At 37.8% G+C, this 19,199-nt stretch overlaps 1 protein-coding gene across 5 annotated transcripts in view; it reads left to right on the top strand.

Moving 5' to 3' along the window:
* CDK14 (cyclin dependent kinase 14) overlaps positions 1-19,199 on the top strand; it is a 319,714-nt gene that overhangs the window by 251,158 nt on the left and 49,357 nt on the right. For all 5 annotated transcript variants that reach the window (XM_061468433.1, XM_061468436.1, XM_061468437.1 and 2 more), the window contains 2 exons: positions 1,685-1,824; positions 5,466-5,612. In XM_061468433.1, coding sequence (XP_061324417.1) covers positions 1,685-1,824; positions 5,466-5,581 — 256 coding nt within the window. In that variant the 3' untranslated portion in view covers positions 5,582-5,612. The remainder of the gene's footprint in view (positions 1-1,684; positions 1,825-5,465; positions 5,613-19,199) is intronic.

A 19,199-nucleotide genomic window follows, 5' to 3' on the forward strand; every position in this document is an offset into this window, starting at 1 on the left:
AAATTATGCCATCACAAACACGGCAGTTCAGCTTCTGTTTGATCTGGAATAGCAATTCTAAATCCTAATCCTGGGATTTCTGTAAGATTATGACTGATGAGAAAGAATATCCTAAAGTGGTCAGCACTGCTGGGCAATTCATCCCTAGGAATTTCTGGACAAATATCCTGCCTTCTCTTCAGATGAGATCAGATAGGCACACTATTCAAAAATTCCTGTCTAGCATACAGTTGCTAGAAATTAAAAAGACAGCCAGTGGCATTTTTTGTGAGTCATTACAAATATCAGGATATCATACATATGCCAGCACATAATTTAGTAGAGATGCTACTGACTCGTTAATTTTTTTTTTCACACTTAGTATCAACATGGACAAAAAAAGTTTTGTCTATGACATTTGTGATTTAAAGTTCTCACTAAAATAGCATTTTATTTTTCATTTAGTGTTTTCAGTGTTATCTGTTCTTTGTTGCAGAGGAAGTTTTCTCCTGTGCCTACTCATCCATATAAATTATGCTATGTCATCCCAATAAAAGAATAACTCTTTATTCCATCTTCCTAGAGTGCTTTCCAGAAAGCCAGCTCAAGATGAACAAAAATGAACATTTGCATGAAACATGCTGTAGGTTTATTGATTTTAGTAGATAACACCATCTTTTTCCAAATACGGTAGCATTTTGGACTGCAGTCTACTCTACCTGGTTTGGGAAGGCAGTGCATTGAAAAATGGGAGACCTTTTGTACACTTTGGCATTTTTACCTGATGAGAGATCTTTACTGAGCAAAGGCATGGCTGAATTTTCAAAGTTACCTACAAGCAGTAGCAACACGGTGTCTACAAGACTCAGCACCTCTTTTCTAACTGCATATTACAGTAAGTTCAGTGGCTTTAGAAATTCAGGAGGCAACTATAGGTTACTAGAGCCAAGGCACACCTTGCTGATCACCATTTTACTCTCTCCCCTCCAAATCTATTATTTTTAGTTTTTATCTTTTTAGAATATTCCCGAACATATAGCTCCCAGTAGAACAATGGCTTTTCTCAGACTTCCCTAGGTAGCTTAGAAAAGATAATTCACTTACAATTTAATATTTGCATTGCATTAACACCTAATGAAGAGTCAACCTCCTGCTGTGTGAATATATGAAAATATAAGAAGCGAGTACTTCCCAAAAGACAAATGTCTTTATGAAACATGATGCATATGTTGCCTGTTAAGCATCACAGGATTTTAAAATTTGATACTTCGCAAAGTTGTATGAATACTGCTGTTGTTTTAAGCTTGGATTTCATGGGTCTAGATAGTAATAACCATTTGTTTCCTGTGCTGTGAATTTTCAGTCTGTCTGTACATTCAATAAAATGTGAGTGGAAGAATCCAAACAGTTGCTTTCAAGATGCTGTTGCTTATTATCCTTTTGTGTACTAGGCAGGGCATATGTGATATGGTATATTATATGCTCTATATTTGTAAAATTTGTATGAATTTTGAGTTATCAATCCACAAATAATTCCTTGACTCCCTAACCTGAGGAATATCTTTTCCTGATAGTGCTCCCAGACAGATGTTTGTTGTTATCCTGGCCAGCAAAACTCTGTGTTTCCACTCTGCTGACTGCAGATGGAATTAGTAAACAGAATTATGAGACTGTTTTTCAGAAAAACCTTTTGTTTGTGTTTCAGGTTGAGCTATGTGAATCACGCAGAAGATCTAGCCTCCAAACTACTCCAGTGTTTCCCAAAGAACAGATTGTCAGCACAGGCTGCCCAGAGCCATGAGTATTTCAGTGATCTGCCTCCACGGCTATGGGAGTTAACTGATAGTGAGTATAACCACCTCTGAATTGATTAAAAAGAAAAACGCTAGTTCATACAGATACATGTGTGTATGCTAACCCTCACATACAGACAGCTTCATGGACATATGCAGCCACACACAAATAAGTGAGTGCAATTGTGTAGCTTGAAATTACGTAGTTAGCTTGACATAGGGCAAAATGGATTCTTTTTTCTTTTCCTTTGCTATCTCTGCTCAGCAGTCTGCAGCCTGCTATCTTTGTATTTGATTATGTGTGCAGCCAGTAGAATTATCTGAATTGTCATAAAGAAAAAAGAAAAATGCAATTTACATATTTGGTGCTTTTCACTTTATAATATACAGTACTTCTTAACTAGCTGCAGCATACAGGATAAAAATCCAGCCATGTTTGATTCACAGAATCTCTGTGTGTTATAATAGTAACCTTTAAGAAAGGACTTGGCATTTGGAAGTCTGAGAAACACAAAGTAGACAATCAGTTAATTTGCTGACTTAGTGTAAGAACTGGGTGGCAGATTATATTATTAACTAAGAATGCTTGCAGTATTTACATACATGTTATTATATCTTTTATTAAAATGTATTCCAGTTGACTGGGCAAAAATGTTCCTGTCATCATGTATGTTGTCAATTATCTCTTTAATAATTGAAAATCATTTATATCATAAGTTACCATGTATTTTTCCAATGTTAAAAGCACACAACTGTTTATTCTGGGGGAAAATGTTATCATGCATATTTCTGATTCAGAAAAGGTTCTGTTATTAAAAATAGGTTTTACAGGGGAATAACAATCAGCATTTTGCATTAACTCAATGTGGTAAAGAGAAGCATGTTTGCATTGGAACAGTGTATGTTATTTTCTGCCTTCAAACATATATCCATTAGCAGAAGAGCTAAATACGGTACTCTGGGGCAAAAAGTTCAGAGATGCAACAATAGCACATGTGTGGGTATGTAGCTATGGCTTATTTAAAAATTTGCTTGCAAAAACTGAGCTCCCTTTCTGAATATTAATACACAATAGATTATGTTTGCATCAGTGTCAGTATGAAAACTTCTGTAAATTTAGCTTTTCTGCCCATGACAGCTGTAGTAGTCACATTTTTAGCTGGTTTGGTGGTCTGGCTGTCCAAGTACCCTGACTCCACTCTGAAGAGTACTTTCCCATTTGTAGAGTAGGAACATTAAAATCAAATTAGCACCATTAATTTCTGTCCATCACCAGTTCTGTCATAGACCGTGTCCCTCCTCTGCAAAACGATTCCTAGTTTCCTCTTCTGCCACACTAACTCACCACTCAGTTTGCTGACTGCAGGACTTTGTAAGCTGAAAATTCAAAGGACGCAACGTAAATTAAGGCTTCTGGTGAAGGTCTGCCTTTGCTGAAACTGATGCAGAGATTAATTTCTTCAGGACTAATGAAATACTAAGAATGCCAGTTCATTTATCCTATTTCTAGTAAATGGAAAACAAAAATCACTCTGCAGTGGTGACATCTCAATCCTTCTGACTGTGTGATTTAGTCTAGCCAGGATTTGAATTCTGAATTCTGCAGTAGTACTTTTCTGTTAATATGGACTTATTACCCACTTGCCACTTAGTTTATCAGTCAGTGGTTAAATCCAGTTCTATCAGTGAAGTAAATGCCTACACATTATCACTCTGCAGCAGGCTGCCAACAGAGACAGTCTTGTCCTAGTCATTAACAAGCACAATGTATGCAGAACACCAGAGGGGAATTAAAACCACAAAAAATACCTCAGGGTGGTATTTTTAATATGAGAATTTAATTTGTAATTTCACAGATTAAGAATTTTGGCTGCATTAATCCTTTTATCAGCTCACAGCAGGTTATTTGCAGAAGCATAACCATAAGGCGATATTCATTGGCAGAAACACGTCTTTGCATAACGTTAAACATCAGGAGCAGTGAAACCTTTTGAAGGGGGGAGAATAAAGATGAAAAAATCATTATATTTTAAAGCAAGGTTCTTCTAAATGCCTCCAGTAAAATTTTGAGTTACAGAAAGACTTTTTCTGTGTCTAGTAGATAATCATTATGAAGCATAAATCCAGATGCAAGAAAGGACAATCCCAGTATCAAGTACTACAATCATTTCTATTTAGTATGACTTGGGTATACTTGTAAACATATTTACAAAACAAAGAAGTCATATACTTCGGAGAGTTGGGAAAATGTTTACTGTGTAGTGAAATTACCAGGTTTTGTGATTCTAGTTCTCTGGGTTAATATTTTATGTTGTGAAACACTTGCTATTGATAGTTAATTAAATGCAGTTATAAACACTTTGAGTCTCTATGCACAACAGAAGTGGTTGTACGCACAAAATCTACTGCCTCCTGATCCAGACATGACTGCAATTTTGCAGATATCTCTAGTGAATGCTCTTCATCATGGAATATTTTTTGTCCAATTTGGTCCTAGTGCTGAATTGCAAATTTGGGGATTTAGCAGTAAAAACCAAGGAAAGACTCACAGGTGAGGGGAAAAAAAAAAGGGGGGGGGAGGGGGCAGAAACCAGCCAAATGATTCTCCATCAGAAAATACTGTCTCTTTGGAATCACAGTATTTCACAAAGTATGGAGACTCTGCCTACACTGAAAAAAAGAAAAACCTGTTCAATTTTCTCTCCTCATCTTTACTTTAGTACTCTATATTTATATTCTATGTAATATTTTACAGCATAGAATGTTAATCTTGTGTTTTATTTTACAAATGTGTTCAAAATGAGCAAAACTTTGATTTTATTTGGCTTGGTTTCAAGTCAAGGCATCATTTCAATTGGGTTGGAAGTTCAGTTTTCAGATATGCTTTGACTAACATCTAGCCACTCTCAGTTTTTAAAAATAGTACATTAAAAAGGTAAAAGTTGTGCAGTTCTGCTAAAAACATCCTGTCTGGGAGTACAATGCCATTTATGATTCAACATAGCCTTCACTCATCTCAGACATGAGGACTCACCCCTTTTACTAAATAGGAGTTCTTGTTATTTACTGTTAAAAAATGAAATTGATCCTTCCCTTTTATGCTTTCATATTTGAGAGCTCATACTGGTTTATTTGCATAGAATATATGCAATTTGTCATTTATGTTACCAAGGATAGCAGAATGTCAAATGCAAGTTTAGATGTAAAAAATACAGTGGGAAGATCTGTGCATAAAACAATAACCAGGTCTTTTAAAGACATAAAGATGAAAGAGTAACTCCAAAAACTTACAGCTGCATTAGTGCAAAACCAAAGAAAACTGTTACATCCCTGATCAGTCCTTTAAACAGTCTCTTAGCATTTCCTCATGCAAGCATGCAGTGGCAGTTCTCTGAGGATATTTTTATATGGACATTTGTTCTCAAAAAGCAGTAAAGTCAGTGACTTTCTCCCACCAATTTGAGATCCCCTAAGTAAAAATGACTTTTCATATCATCAGTGTGTGAGTCCTTAATTATTTGCAGTTTGATGCCTGTGATTAATGTCATCATGTCAACTAATAATTAATTGACTGATGTTATGTGGAAATTGTCAAGGTTTTTCTAGCTCCTGCAAAAAGGGGCTGCTTTATGAAAAAGCTTTTTGAGTTGTTGGAATATTTTTAACAACCACTGACACTTTTTTTTTTTGCAGTGTCTTCTATTTTTACTGTACCGAATGTAAGATTACAGCCAGAGACTGGAGAAAGCATGAGAGCCTTTGGAAAAAACAATAGTTATGGCAAAAGTGTATCAAACAGCAAACATTGAAGAATACCTGTATTCACAACTGATAATGCAGGTAAGACATGATAACTGAAAGGTATATCTTTGAAACTACTCTTTAGTTCTCTTTAGAGGTACAAAATACAACATTCAACCTCACATTTCTTAAATTGGTCATGTTCAGGCAGATAATCTGGTTTTGCAGTGTAATTGTCAATATGGGGAATGTAAGTTCCTAGCCTTGTGGGCAGGATGAGTGTCACTGACAGGTTGAAAATATAGCAGAAATTGGTGCCAGCATATTAAACACTAGGTTGCCTTTAATTTGGACTGATATTTTTTCCCCTGCCAAGATACAGAGAGATAAAATGCCTCTTGCCAGTTCTGTTTGTTAATTCTGGGGCAAAGACAAATTATTAATTTAGTAGGTTTGGTAGCCCTGATAGCAGAAAGATGTTCTTCATGGAGACGGGGGTGCTGTCATGTTAATGAATTTGATCTCTTATCATTGGGTCTACTAGAACTGGTTTTGTTCTGGGTGACTTTCATTCAATACCCCATCTTTTTAACCATAGTTATTCAACAGTGAAAGAGTGTGTAATGTGACTTCAGGTATTCTAAGAGTAGAACAGAACTTGGGAAAGCAGTTGAGTAGGGGGGCTGTTTATCAAATTACAGTAAGGGAATGGTGGTTATATCATAGCATTAACTCTTTTCTGCCTATATGCATCACCCAATGTTTGTTCAGTGGGATTTACCGCTTGACAGACTCTTCCAACTAGCAGTATTCCCTTATGTACGTCCTTTGCTTATTATGCTTCTCTCTGTAGTTTCATACCAGTGTTTCGCAGATACCCAAAGTGCAGACTCATTTCATTCAAAAATGCAGGCCTGCCTTTTTTAAAAGTCACAGTTGCTTTTGCATATAATCTCATCCATTATAACAGCTTGCTATGGAAGTTCTAGGAGCTGAGATACATGCACATGCTGCTCATGTACCTATTTGAAGGTATAGTCTCATACAAATTTAGTTGATATTCTCATGAAGTCTATCTTTAGCTAAGCCTGCTTGTTACAATATCAGATATAACTTTCTCTAATGAATTTTATTCAGTTTTACTGGTTTATGTTATGTGCAATTGTTTTTTTAACCCTATAGTGTTATGGAGGCTGATTGCCTGACAGGCAGCAGCTATTGAAAAACTGAAATGAATAGATTTCAGTCTTGACAGCCTGCTCCAATTTTGCACAAGCTCTTCACCAGAAAACCGTTTAAGATTTTCTAATGTCAGAAATGAGGCTGCCTCAGAGCAGTCTGTTTACATCTTTATTGACAAGCTAATCCCTACTTTTTCCTGGGGCTGTGTCCCTGCAGACATCTCTTCAACCTTGTCTGTTCTAACGTGACATCATCCATCTAAAGTAAATTTAGAATGTGCCCAACTGTGCTGGAGATCTTCTGTGTGGAAGCTTACATACAGAATCTTATTTCTAATGTACATACAATGTAATTTTTCATTTAAACAATATGCAGTAGAAAGTTTGTATTTGCAAAAAGCATGTAAAATAGCACAAAAGAGAATTGTTTGATTGTTCTTAGTGAATATCTATTTAATCAGATACAGATGACTTTCCAAAATTTTATATGTAAGTGGAAAGAGAGGGCCATGTGTACATTTGACGTACATCACTGTGCTCTTATGGCTGCTTAACCACAGCTGTAATGCAGAATAGCGCCTTTTGTTGTATAAGATCTGGAGCCACTTAGCAAATGTTACATTGTGACATGCATACATTATTGATAACAGTTTTCCATCATGGCTTGGGACTTTGTTGTGTTGGGTGCTTAAAGCGCAATAAAACATCAGTCCCTGGTTATAGTATTTAACTTGTGATATAAGATGGGGAGCAGCAGATAATATTGGAAGAGTATTAGTACCAAACAGAAATCCTCTTACTTGTGCAATGTAGAGAGCTGGGGATTAATGACATGAAACTAGAACAGAGGGAGAGGTAGAAGAAACGTTGACATGGAAACTGGACCTGGGTGAAGAACTGTTAGGATGGGTAGAAACCTTTAAAAGGATGAGACCAGCAAGAGGAGGAAATAAAAGTCGGTGTGGAGAGTGAAAGGAGTTGGGGAAAGTGACTGCAGTTTTCCATGTGAAAAGTAGGTGTAGTGAAGGCTTAATCTGAATAGCGGGTGGCTGTGATTTTAAGCAGTAGAGTGCTGCCTGGCAAGTTGGACATTCAGTCAGTAAAACAGATGAGATATGAGCAGAGGCAGTGATTCTAGCAGAAGAGTAGAATCACAGTAAGCAGGAGAGTAGCATTAAGGAAGGGGTATTTATTAAAATATGCTCTTAAAGTCTTCATTCACAAGGGTCAGTGAAGCAAAAAGTGCATGAAAAGTGAAAAGAAAGATGACAGTAGCTCTCCAGCACCATGAAGTTAACAGGTGAGACAAGCAGTGTCAGGAATGGAGGCAAACTGTACAAGCTGTTAAAATGTCAACAAGCCAAATCAGTAACATCACAGGTAACTGGGGATAAAGAAAAATTAGAAGGTGCCAATATTGCAAGGAAATAGATCAGATTATGAAAGAAAAGAGGCAAATAAATACTTACAGCTTGTCTCCTGGACAAGACAGGTACATACGTGTTTTACCCATCTTTTTCAGTTGACTTAAATAATGCATAAATAGATATGGTGGGGTAGTTAGAAAGGGCTGGAATTTTGAAGTGTTCCAATATCCTTCGGAAAGCTGTGAACAAGAAGAAAATTTTGATACTCTTTGTGTAAATACTCTGATATATGTGGAGGAGAATGGTTCTATTTTTTACATATTTTATATATATTTTAATCATTTATACATTGTAAAGGAATTTATTAGAAGACACACACAAAAACCCCAAACAAGGAACCATCTTCAACCAACTCCAGAACATAAGACAGTGCTGAAGGAAATTCTAGTTTTGTGTGTTGTGGCTGGTCTTCCTTCCAAGTGCCCCTAATTTCCTTTTTTTCAAGGCAGAATAGGAAATAAAATTGAAAGTGCCAGCAAAGAAGTTGTGCCAAATCTTGCTGTGATAATTTAAGAAATTATTGCCTCCTGCTGTTCTCTCCACAAGATTGCCAGATGCTACTGCCCTGATAGGACACCCACTGAGTTAAATCCACCTTTCTCTAGGGTTTGGAAAGCAAAGAGACTGGGCTTTGCATAGAAATGTCTGATACATGGGCAAACATCATTATCTGCCAACTTTGGAAGCAGCAATTTCTGGCAGATTGGTGAAGGAGGGGAATTAAAGGCAGTATCTTTGTAAATGGTTCCACTGTCATTTGGTAGAGCTCATCTGCTGCCCTCAGAATTAGCTGCAAGGAGCAGCTGAAGAAATAGGTGCATTTCTGAGGATTTCTACTATGTTGAAAATATTGTAGTGCTTCAGCTGCCTGTCTGCAGCATAGCTGCTTACAAATCCAAAAAAACTCCTTGAAATAGCGGTAACCTAGGACATGTTTCTGAAAACCTAGATAATCCCTGTCAGGCTCGGACTACTAATAGGGTCTTTGTGGGCTACAATGTGTCATTGTCTTGGGCTCCAAGAGAGAGACAACACATTATTTCAGTGCCCACAGGGAAAGAGCTGACATTTAAAGTTACCAAGGTCAATGTTGAGACTGCTCCCTACTGGAGAAAATTAGCAAATATGTGGTAATGAGCTCCATTTCACACAGAAGAATCTTTCAGCTGTGAATTAGAAGGGGCCTTTGCGGGAGAAAGAAAAGAAATCTTTAAGCCGTATCAAAGCATCTTTAAAGCTTTGTGATAATGTGAAACATTTTTATTTTGTTCCTGGTGGTTTTCAGTGGTATTTTCTTCCCAATGGGCAGGCAGCATCTCTGTGAAAGCAGTCCCTATCTCTACATGTATTTTTAAGGTACATTGTATACTATATTCACCCATCTCTACAGATACTGTTATCAAGACAAGAATGGACAGTAAGAAATTTTAGAGGTGTTTTCCTTTGGCCACTGGAATACATGGCTAGAGTTTGTTCCCTTCTGGAGAAGGGTGAGTCAAGCTGTAACTGGAAAGACAAGGCATTACCTGATACCAGATAGTACAGGATGTTTTCTCATAGTGATTTATAATCCCTGGTTCCCATTGGTGGACCAGGGACACGAGATGTGATTCTGGCCTATTGTCTGCTTCCTGGAGCGGGCACGAACAGCTTCATTCAGAATGGTAACACCATATGCTTTTAAAGTATTTAACCTGTATTACCATAATGAGATCCCCTGGCTTTCTAAATCTCTTTGACAATTCACTGGAGCAAAACGAAAAGTGGTCTTTATTTGGATTGCTTCACCACGCGCACAGGCATCCAAGCAATCCTGAATTTCAATCACAGGGTGCTGAATTCTTTCTTCTGTGTCCGTTTAAGCCAGCAACTGACACCAGCCCAGCCAATCGAAGGGACGATGGCGTCATTTGGGTCAGGTCAGCTGTGTAAAACAGAATAAAGCTGAAGAGGTGACAGTTGCCCCTACAGTGGCAAAAAGTGCCAGGTACCGGTATTACTTCTGGCCAGGGATGTTCAGCAGCACAGAATCGTTACATAAAATTCTCTGCTAGCTAGAGATCTGACTGTTGTCACATCCCCATCAAAACAGTTTCATTCTTGTTTGTCGCCTTCAGTTTTACATTTACAAATTGTGTAAGAGTGCCTCTTGAGCACTGCTGTGTGGGAACATACTTGTTGCCTGCTTTACCCTAGTCGAGCCACAGGGAAGCTATAGTCCAGCAGTGCATGTGTCCAGCATTCAGTATTGAAAAGTCATTCTCATTTCACTGCTCCTCTGCATTTATTCTGTCCTGGGTATTCCAGTGTTGCTGAATCACCATGGAAGACCTTATACTGGTGCTTCTAAGTCTGCATTTCTCCAGCTTCAGGGAATAAAACTGTGGTAATTACAGTGGAGAAAGGTCTGCATAAAAGAGAAAATCTGGACTGAGTTACTGTATGTCAGCCAGATTTTGTCATTGTTGATTTAATCAAAAGCTGAAAGTAGCAAGTAATGCTTTCTAGGTGTGAGAGCTTGAAATTCAGTGTAAATCTGTCTTGGGAGGGAAAAGCAGAGCTGTAAAAGCACAGCAATTAAGAGTTTCAGGTTTTTTAAGTGCCCTTTTTTTTTAATGGATGTATTGAAATGGATGTTTATAAACAGTCATTGTGCTGCTACAGTTGAAAAGATGGAGGCCTAAGCACTGAAGATGGGAGGTTTAAATTTCTTGCATCTTTTAGTGCCAGACAATGTCTGTACATGAATGCTGAGGGTCAGTTTAATTATTTAACTAATACTGGATTTGCATAAATTGGCTTTCGTGAAAAGGCTAATAAGATGCAGTTGTGGTAGGCAGCTGAAAGCAATTTGTGTTGGAGTCCAGTAATGACAGTACTAAACGGCACTGAAATTGTAACATCAATTTTGTAAAGTGTTACATTAGTACTAAGCTGTGAAACATAACTGCAGAATCCAAGGTATTTTTTTGCTTTCTCATACTTCTGGTGGCATTATTTTTGTATGTTAACCACGTAAGGTTTTTATGAGACTGGTCCAGCTGTGCTTTATTTAATGTCAAAAAGAGGAAGATCACCACACTGATAGAATATGCCTTAAATTTCACACACAAGGGAAAAACTCCAGGCGTTGGACTATGTTTTCCTCTTGATATCTAAGAATTTGTTATCTTACTCCTGTTAGTCTAAACAAGAGTTATAGACTGAATTTTGCCCTCTATTCGGCCATAAAGAAGATGCCCCTGTATTCAACAGTCTCTGTGCAGAGGATGAAATGGACTGAGCAAATAGCTGGTCAGTGCAAGGCTGTCTTCATATGAACCACCTGTCTCACTTGAGTAACACATGGGGACTAAGGATGGAGCAGCTGTCCATACAGGAGTTCATCAGGTCCCCCAATGTGCCACAGTAAAAGGAACCCACCACCCAATCAAGGTGTTCATGGGACTTTTAATGTTCTTGTGTCAGTACTGTAATAGCTCACTCTTTCTGAGGTCATGTGAAATACATTGTCACTAAATTGCACTCAGTACAAGTATTATACACGCAGTCATACGGCTTTTGTGATAAAAGTCCTTATTCAGAGTTCGTAACCTAATGCATGGAAGTGTGGGAAGCAAATTGGTAAATGGCGCCATGTGGTCTCACTCAGCTAGCTTAATACCAGTGCTGAAAGCATATCTGATCCATAGACTAAAGGCCATCTACTCCTGGCAATAAGTAGATGTAAGTAGTAAGCATAAACAGGATTTCCAAAACTGTGGACAGAATTCTATGAGGAGAGGTAGTTTGCAAGTTTCTTTAGGGATGAAGGAAAAAAGGAGGAAAGAAAAGAAGTAGGACAGAGAGGGGAAGACTTCATAACTATTGTTACATACTGTACTTGATAGGACAAGTATTTCAAACCTCCATGGATAGGAGCCATTGATGTCTACCTTGCAATTATATTCTCCATGTTATTCTGTGTGAAATTAGTGGCTACATACTCATAGGCATGATTTTTTTGTTTTTAAAGTTGCAGTGTTTAATGGCCACATCAGCTGCAGAGCTGGCAGAAGGAAAAAGAAGCATTACTACAATCATGGATAACTTTTGTCAAGGGACAATATCATATTTTCTTGTAGCGTCACACAGTCTGGAGCCTATTTTCAGTTCATTTCTAATGCACGATAACTTGCCTTCAGCACTGTGAAGATTAATCTTCAAATAATTTTTAGTGTAGAGGTTTTTAATTTAACAGTGCTTATGCTGTAGGAAGATATTAGTGATATTTGCATGAATGCATGTGCTGAGTTGCAGCGCAGCGTATCTGTCTTTCCAGTTTGTTTGTTCTTAAATTTAGGAGACAGAAGGTGGAACCCTTCAGTGCCAGAAGTGCACTGTATTGTATTATTAATATTAGGATAGCAAGCGATTCCCACTAGACAGTCTTTGTGGTCCGTTGATGCTTTAAGAAGTGTCTAGGCATGAAAGGCTGTTTGAGTTGCAGTGGGCTGATAGTCTGGGATGACATTTGAATGCAGAGAGGACAATGTATAAATGACAATGACTGGGAGGGAGGCAAAAGCGGGTCTAAACTCTCCCTATTCTTCCATGGACAGTCACCTCTCCTTTAGGATTATTTCTTCACGTGACTCCTCAGTTAGGCTTTGTCTAGGAGGAAAAGTGGAACCACTGAAGGGGAGAAACTGAGGTTTCCAGACAAAGCAGAGGCTTCCAGTGCTGACACACAACCCGTAACCCAGAGAGACAGCAAAGCTAATGAGAGGCACTGCCTCTCAGGCATCATTTGCAGCATTCAGAATTAACAGAACATTTTACTTTCAGCCAAACTGTAAACAAAAAATGAATTTTAATAATGCCATATACCGAAATTGTTTCCGTGGAGAGTCAGCTTTGTGTTGCTATTTTGAGCCTGTAGTTTACATTGCCTGATTCTCTATGTAACAAAGAAACTAAACCAACCACTGCAAAATTGGCTCTGAAGGCAACACCCATTAAAGTAGATGTGTGCTGAACACTCCTAGTAGTGAGGAGATTTTGCCTAAAAAAGCAGCAACAGTTTACAACTCTGTTAATAAAAATATATCAATTTATTATGCCCTATAAGCTGGGGGTGGATGGGTTTCCCACATGCTCCCGTTGTTAATTGCTATGAAAAGTCTGAGGAGGGAAACCCACAAATTCAGGAAAAAATTAATAAATTCTCCAATGAAAATATATAATATAGGAGAATAACACTGAAACAGTATCTTCGGGTATTTTAAGACCTGGAAACAGAATTGGGTATTTCCCTAATTTTGTGGTGGTGTTATAAATTAGTAATGTTGGTATGGACCATATGATTTAGTAATTATGGGCGATCATTCTCTGCCATAAGTACCTAGCTATTAGTTCTGTACAGCCATTTCTCTGTCTTTTGACATAGATGCGAGAACTGATTGTGCATTATGTTTTCTGGCATGTATATTATAATGATACAGTCACAACACATTATATTATGGTATACACTTTTTTATTTACATTTATGCCCTGAAATTTTTATTGTACAATTGCTTTCAATACCTGTCTTGTTCAGTATGTGCATTGAAAACCCATTAGCTTAACAGTCCACCTGCTAAATTTGATTAAGGTCAAAACTAGTTATCTGAAAGCAAAGAATATCTACACAATTAAATTTCTGCTTGAGTGCTTGAAAGATTCAGCAGCAAGTAATCTGTCACATCATAAAACAAACAAAATCAAAACAACTGAGTCATTGTTATGATTCTGCTTGGTTTCAGCCCACAAAGTCACATCTAGGCTATGTAGATACTGTATTTGTTGTTTTATGTATATCTGTGTGCAGACACTTGTAAATACAGAGGTGTAAATGTTCCCAGCATTTAAATTAGGTTAAAAATGCTATTTATGGCTTGCATCAACAACAACAAAAAAAATCATAATCATCCCTAGGTGAAGACACTCATTTAACGAGCTTACAGCTCCTAATTAATTCTGCAAGGAACACCACTTGGCAGAGCAGAATTATGAGGTTTGCATATTGATGGTGGCAAGGAAAAATATATCTGTTTTCTATTTACATGGTAAAATTAACTTGTGCTCTTCAGAAAATGGTACATCTCGGAGGTATTACTCTCAAAACGATCTCAGGGTGGAGAGAAATCAGTAATAACAGCACTAGGCATCCAGTTCTGTCCTAATTTTCCCACCAGTTTTTCAATGTTTCAGCTGCCTCAGAGACTTAAAGTACTCTCATTAGCTAGCTGCAGAGGCTGCCTGCTTGCCTACTCCATCACTCTCTCGCTAGCTTTCTCTCTCGCTCCTCTTCTCTTGCTCTTCCTTTTTTTTTCCCCCTCCTGCCTTGGGAGTGACTGTGAAGATCATTTGCTGGCATGATTGGCAGGTTAGAGGATTCGATCAGATGAGTTCCTCTTAGAGCAGGTCAAAAAGGCTAGTTAGCAGGAGCTGTTGAAAAATGCCAGCAGCATTCGAAATGGGAAATGTCATGACTTCGAGGCAGGGGGTGCCACCTGGAACAGAAAGCCCCCAGCTCATTAGCAAGTTACAGGATGCAAGCTTAACTGGAGGGAGCAGAGAAGGAAAGATAATACCCAATAGGGAAAATTATTGTGAAGTGGAATTGATTTCATGTATAATTTGTTTATCACTAGAGGGGACAAATGCTGTCCTCCTGACATGTGCGGAGGAGTGTGGACTATGAATGAAGCAACTTAGCATAATCTCCAGGTTGAGCTCTGGATTTAACGAACACCAACTTCTTTCTTCCCAACTGTGGAAATGATCAGGTCGTGTTGTATTAATTAAACCTGACATACTCTCAAACGGTTTATCTGGGCAATTTTAGCAATTTAACAGAGCGTGGTAGATATGAGCTGCATTCATTATTAACAGGGGACTGTATTTTGTTTTCTGGATGAGGTGGGGTTGAGGTCTTTTTTGCAAGCTGCTATTGTAAAAAGGCATGTTTCTGTTGCAAGTTGCATTGTAACAGAGCTCATTTTTAATGCTTAGACTGCATAAAATCCAAATGCAATTTCAGTTGCATGATATCATTTCATATTCAGGAAAAGTTACATACCCTTAGAAAGTATGGATTCAAAAATAAAGTGTTTAGGTTTAGTATAAAATTTAACATAAAATGAAGACTACAGGGTCTTCTGCCTGTCATGTACTTAAAGAATATAGAATATCAGCATTAAAAAATGCTTATTCTTCTCCAAGACATTTTATAGTGGTAAAATTACAGGCGAACTCTTCATCGCAGGCAGTTTAGCTAGCCCCTGGCTGCTAATGTTGCTAACCACTCCTTTGCTTCTCTGGTCTGTATTTTTATATAAAAGGCATATTTCATATCAGTAAAAATGACCTGCATAGCTTTTTTTCTCCCCCATAAGTTTTTTTCAGAAATGTTAAGAAAATAAGATGGGATCATGGAGTCTTTTATCATGGTATCTTTGTGAGGCTCTGAGTCTAGCTTTGCTCCTCCTGAAGACAATGGGAGAATACCATAGACTTCAATGGGAGTAGGGCTGGCTTCCTTATCAAAACTAACATAGACACAACAATACCATCTCAGGCTGAGTAAATGAGATTTAAAGGCTGCAAGCTGTTCCTGAAGAACTATTTTGCAAGCTGTATCTCTTCTTGTTAAGGAATTTAATCTTTTATATATTAAACATGTACTTCTCTCAGAAGTTTGCAGCTCATACTTAAACAGTCTCTTGGTTGAATGCTGAGGAATGTTTGCTTAGTGTTCAGTTCCTTGAAGATTTTTTTTTCAGCTTCCATTTTCTTCCATCCATCAAAGTTTTAAAGTTGGTAATGGGGTAGCCAGGGTTTGCTTTATTGAGTAACCACAGGCTGCTGAATTTCCCTTTCTCCACCTAATGTGAATCAGAATCAGATTTTTTTAAAAGGACTTCCTTAATAAAAATATTTATACAGAGACTTAGGCGTGTTTTCTGGTTTTGATTTCATATAAAAAGCTCAGCATTAACAGTCTGCTACTTTAGCAAAAAGAAGAGTTGCTAAAGCACAGTAAATACAGATGTTCTTTACCTGTCAGATAACTTTTTAGTGAAAAGTTCTTTCAGATAGGCACTGGGAATGTTGGCTGCCATGGTCTGCGCTAATGAATGCACAGGCTCAGTCCTTTGCAGAGTTCAATAAAGGGAGCAGAATATCCAAATAGAAACATCATCTATGGGGATCCCATGGAGGAATTTCTCCCACCTTGGATAGCTCTCCAGATACACAACTACTATTTAAGAAAAAAACTGGAAATGAGTTTGAAAAGCTCAGAAGGTATTCGTTGCCTGATGTCTGCTCTGGTGCTTTCTTTGGGGAAGTGATATACATATAAAATATTTTAATAGAGTTTGAAAAGTCTGTTCTAGCAGGACAGACCTTTAATGCTGAGATATATTTAGGGAACCTGTGGTGGCTTGCATGTCTATCTGCAACTGGCAGCAGCTGCTTGGACACGAGCAGAAGGATGTTTTGGGTAGGAAGGGGGGCAAATGCAGATGAGCTCTCTCCTGTCACTAACCTGTGTGACACAGGTTAGTGACTTGTGTGTGTCTTAGGTTCATGACCAAAGAATTTATCACTCAGAATTAAAAAAAAAAATTAGACAACTATTATTTCCCATATACCTACATTTTCTGTCAAGTAAAAAAAGTGTAGCCTGAAACATAGGAAAGAATTTAACTCCTCATTTCTTTTTTTAACCATAAAACTTCTGGCTTTCTTTTCAAAACTGGTGCAGTGTTTCCTTAGTTTCTAGGAACTTCATAATCCAAATGAAGACTAGTAGCCGGGAAGGAATTAGTAAATGCCTTACTATCCCTCAGACTTATTATTCCTGCAGCGGTTTGCCATTCACTCAGATCCTGGCTTCTCTATGCTAAATGAATCCTGTTTTGTTCCATGACTCTCTAGGGAAGATTAGGCAGGAGCAGTGAGTGGGACAATCACATATTCATCATCTGATATGTATATCTTTTCTCCCTTAAATTTCTGAGAATTCACTAGCATTTGCTAGTGTGCATTCTGCAAAGTTGCCTATCTTTATGAATCACTTTTCAGCTCAGAAGAAGCTCTAACACATGGTCCATATTTCATATCAGTGACTGCTTTTGTCATTACTTCTGTGTAAAAGTATTTGCTCTATGAATTGTCTTTGCCTTCAGAGGGGGGAATGGGATATGTAGAAAGTGTTTTTAAAATCCAGTGAGGCCTGAGGTCATCTAAACAGCACTATGTAACATGAGCAACTGTTGATGAAATGTGGTTCAATCAGTAACATTTCAACTTTTGTTTTATGTATTATATTTCAAATTAAATAGGGCAGCATAAAACAATCCATAAGTTGAATCTAGGACTGGGTCATGTAATTTTTTTAGTGTGTGTCTGTAGCCCTTGACTTTGATGTCATTCACTTTTTAATCTTCTTTTCCATCTGTGTTGTTAACCATAGCTTGCAGTAAACTGATACCTCTCTCAAAATCCATTTCTAAGACTTTACCTCACCACTTCTTCTTTCTTTTTTTATTTTTTTTTCACTAGGTTCTACCCCTACATTAAATATTTCACAAGCTATTTACATATCCTACTAAATCTTTCAGGAGGTATGTTTAGATAGATTGAGGTGCATTGAAGATTTCTTGACCTGACCCTGTCAAAATCCTTGACCAGGAACTTCATGCATAAGTTTTGATTTTGATTTTCTTAGCAGATGGACCGTTGCCTTTGGATCATTAACCCTTGCCATTTTTTCTCTGAGAATTTAAAAGCTGAGATTTTCTGAATTTTCAAGTCCTAGACTTGCTCTCTTGTGTAGGCTGTACTCCTCACTCCACAGAATCATCTCCAGACCTCACAGTTTTCTGCGAAACTACTGTACCAGCTTGTTTGACATCAAAAGTAGGAGTATTACTAAGTCACAGTATTGCTTATGTTACCAGGCAGCAGGATATAGACCTCACTCCTTCTGCCAGACTCCTAAATGCAGGGTAGAGAAACTGCAGCTTGCCTGGGGATTTAGAAGGATGTTTGAAATGAGCAGATGATTTAGAAATCTAATTCTCTTTCTGTGAGTTACTGTGGAAGGCAGAGAGTAAACACAACTCAGTCTGAATGCATAGGTCCTCATAGAAGCGTAAGAGGTAGAAAAAAACATCCCCAGCTGCAGGACTGGAGGAAGCAATGCTGCTCAAGAGCTGCTAGAACACTGAGGGCAAAAAAGCAGGAGCTCCACCAGCTGAAATCTGTAAAGCTTCTTATCTATGTGGTGTTTCTCACATATTTTATTTGCATGAAAGCAAGCATATTTTCTTGCTAACATTGTGGAAGCATCAAAACTTTCCATTTATGTCTATTGAGGGAAGCTTTTACATGATGTTCCCCCCAACTTCTGTTGTTAATACATTGTATGTTGTGATCACAGTAATGCACAGAACTTAAACAAAAACATCCCCCCAAACCACCTTCTCAAAGAAAACCAAAATTTGAGACCATGATGATAAAATAGTTCATTAAGATTTCCAGCTACAGCTTGTCAGCTTGGCTCTTAGTGTCTTGCCTGGCATTCCAGACCACATTGATCCACAAATTTGAAATAGTCTAGAAATAAAAGGAGGGGGAAAGAATTTTAACATTTCACCCAACTTACTCTTCAACATTGAGATTCATTCTTCAAAAGGTTGGTTGCACTTTAGTGTTTAAAGAACAAAAAAAAAAAATCAAACTCTTTTTATTCTAAAATATTCTACGAGTTTAAGCAAATGTAATAGAATGTGCTAAAGGTAGGAGGATGCTACTAAAAAGAGAAACCAGAATCATTAATATGTGAACAGAGTGAAAATGAATTGTTCCATGAACTTGTTGTCTGAAGCTTTGCCCTTTCTCTCCTGTATCTTTTCTTTATTAATTTCTTACATTATGCCTGAAGCCTATAATATAAATTCTGTAGATCATGGATTTTACTCGCCTTGCTCTTGGAAGGTCCTACTACATTTTGTGTCACTGGAAAAATGCTGTATAATAAGGAGCCT

Source organism: Pezoporus flaviventris, unplaced genomic scaffold, assembly GCF_033815535.1.
Source record: "Pezoporus flaviventris isolate CSIRO_AGI_PZ_B2104156 unplaced genomic scaffold, CSIRO_AGI_Pfla_v1 ptg000047l, whole genome shotgun sequence".
NCBI lineage: Eukaryota > Metazoa > Chordata > Aves > Psittaciformes > Psittacidae > Pezoporus > Pezoporus flaviventris.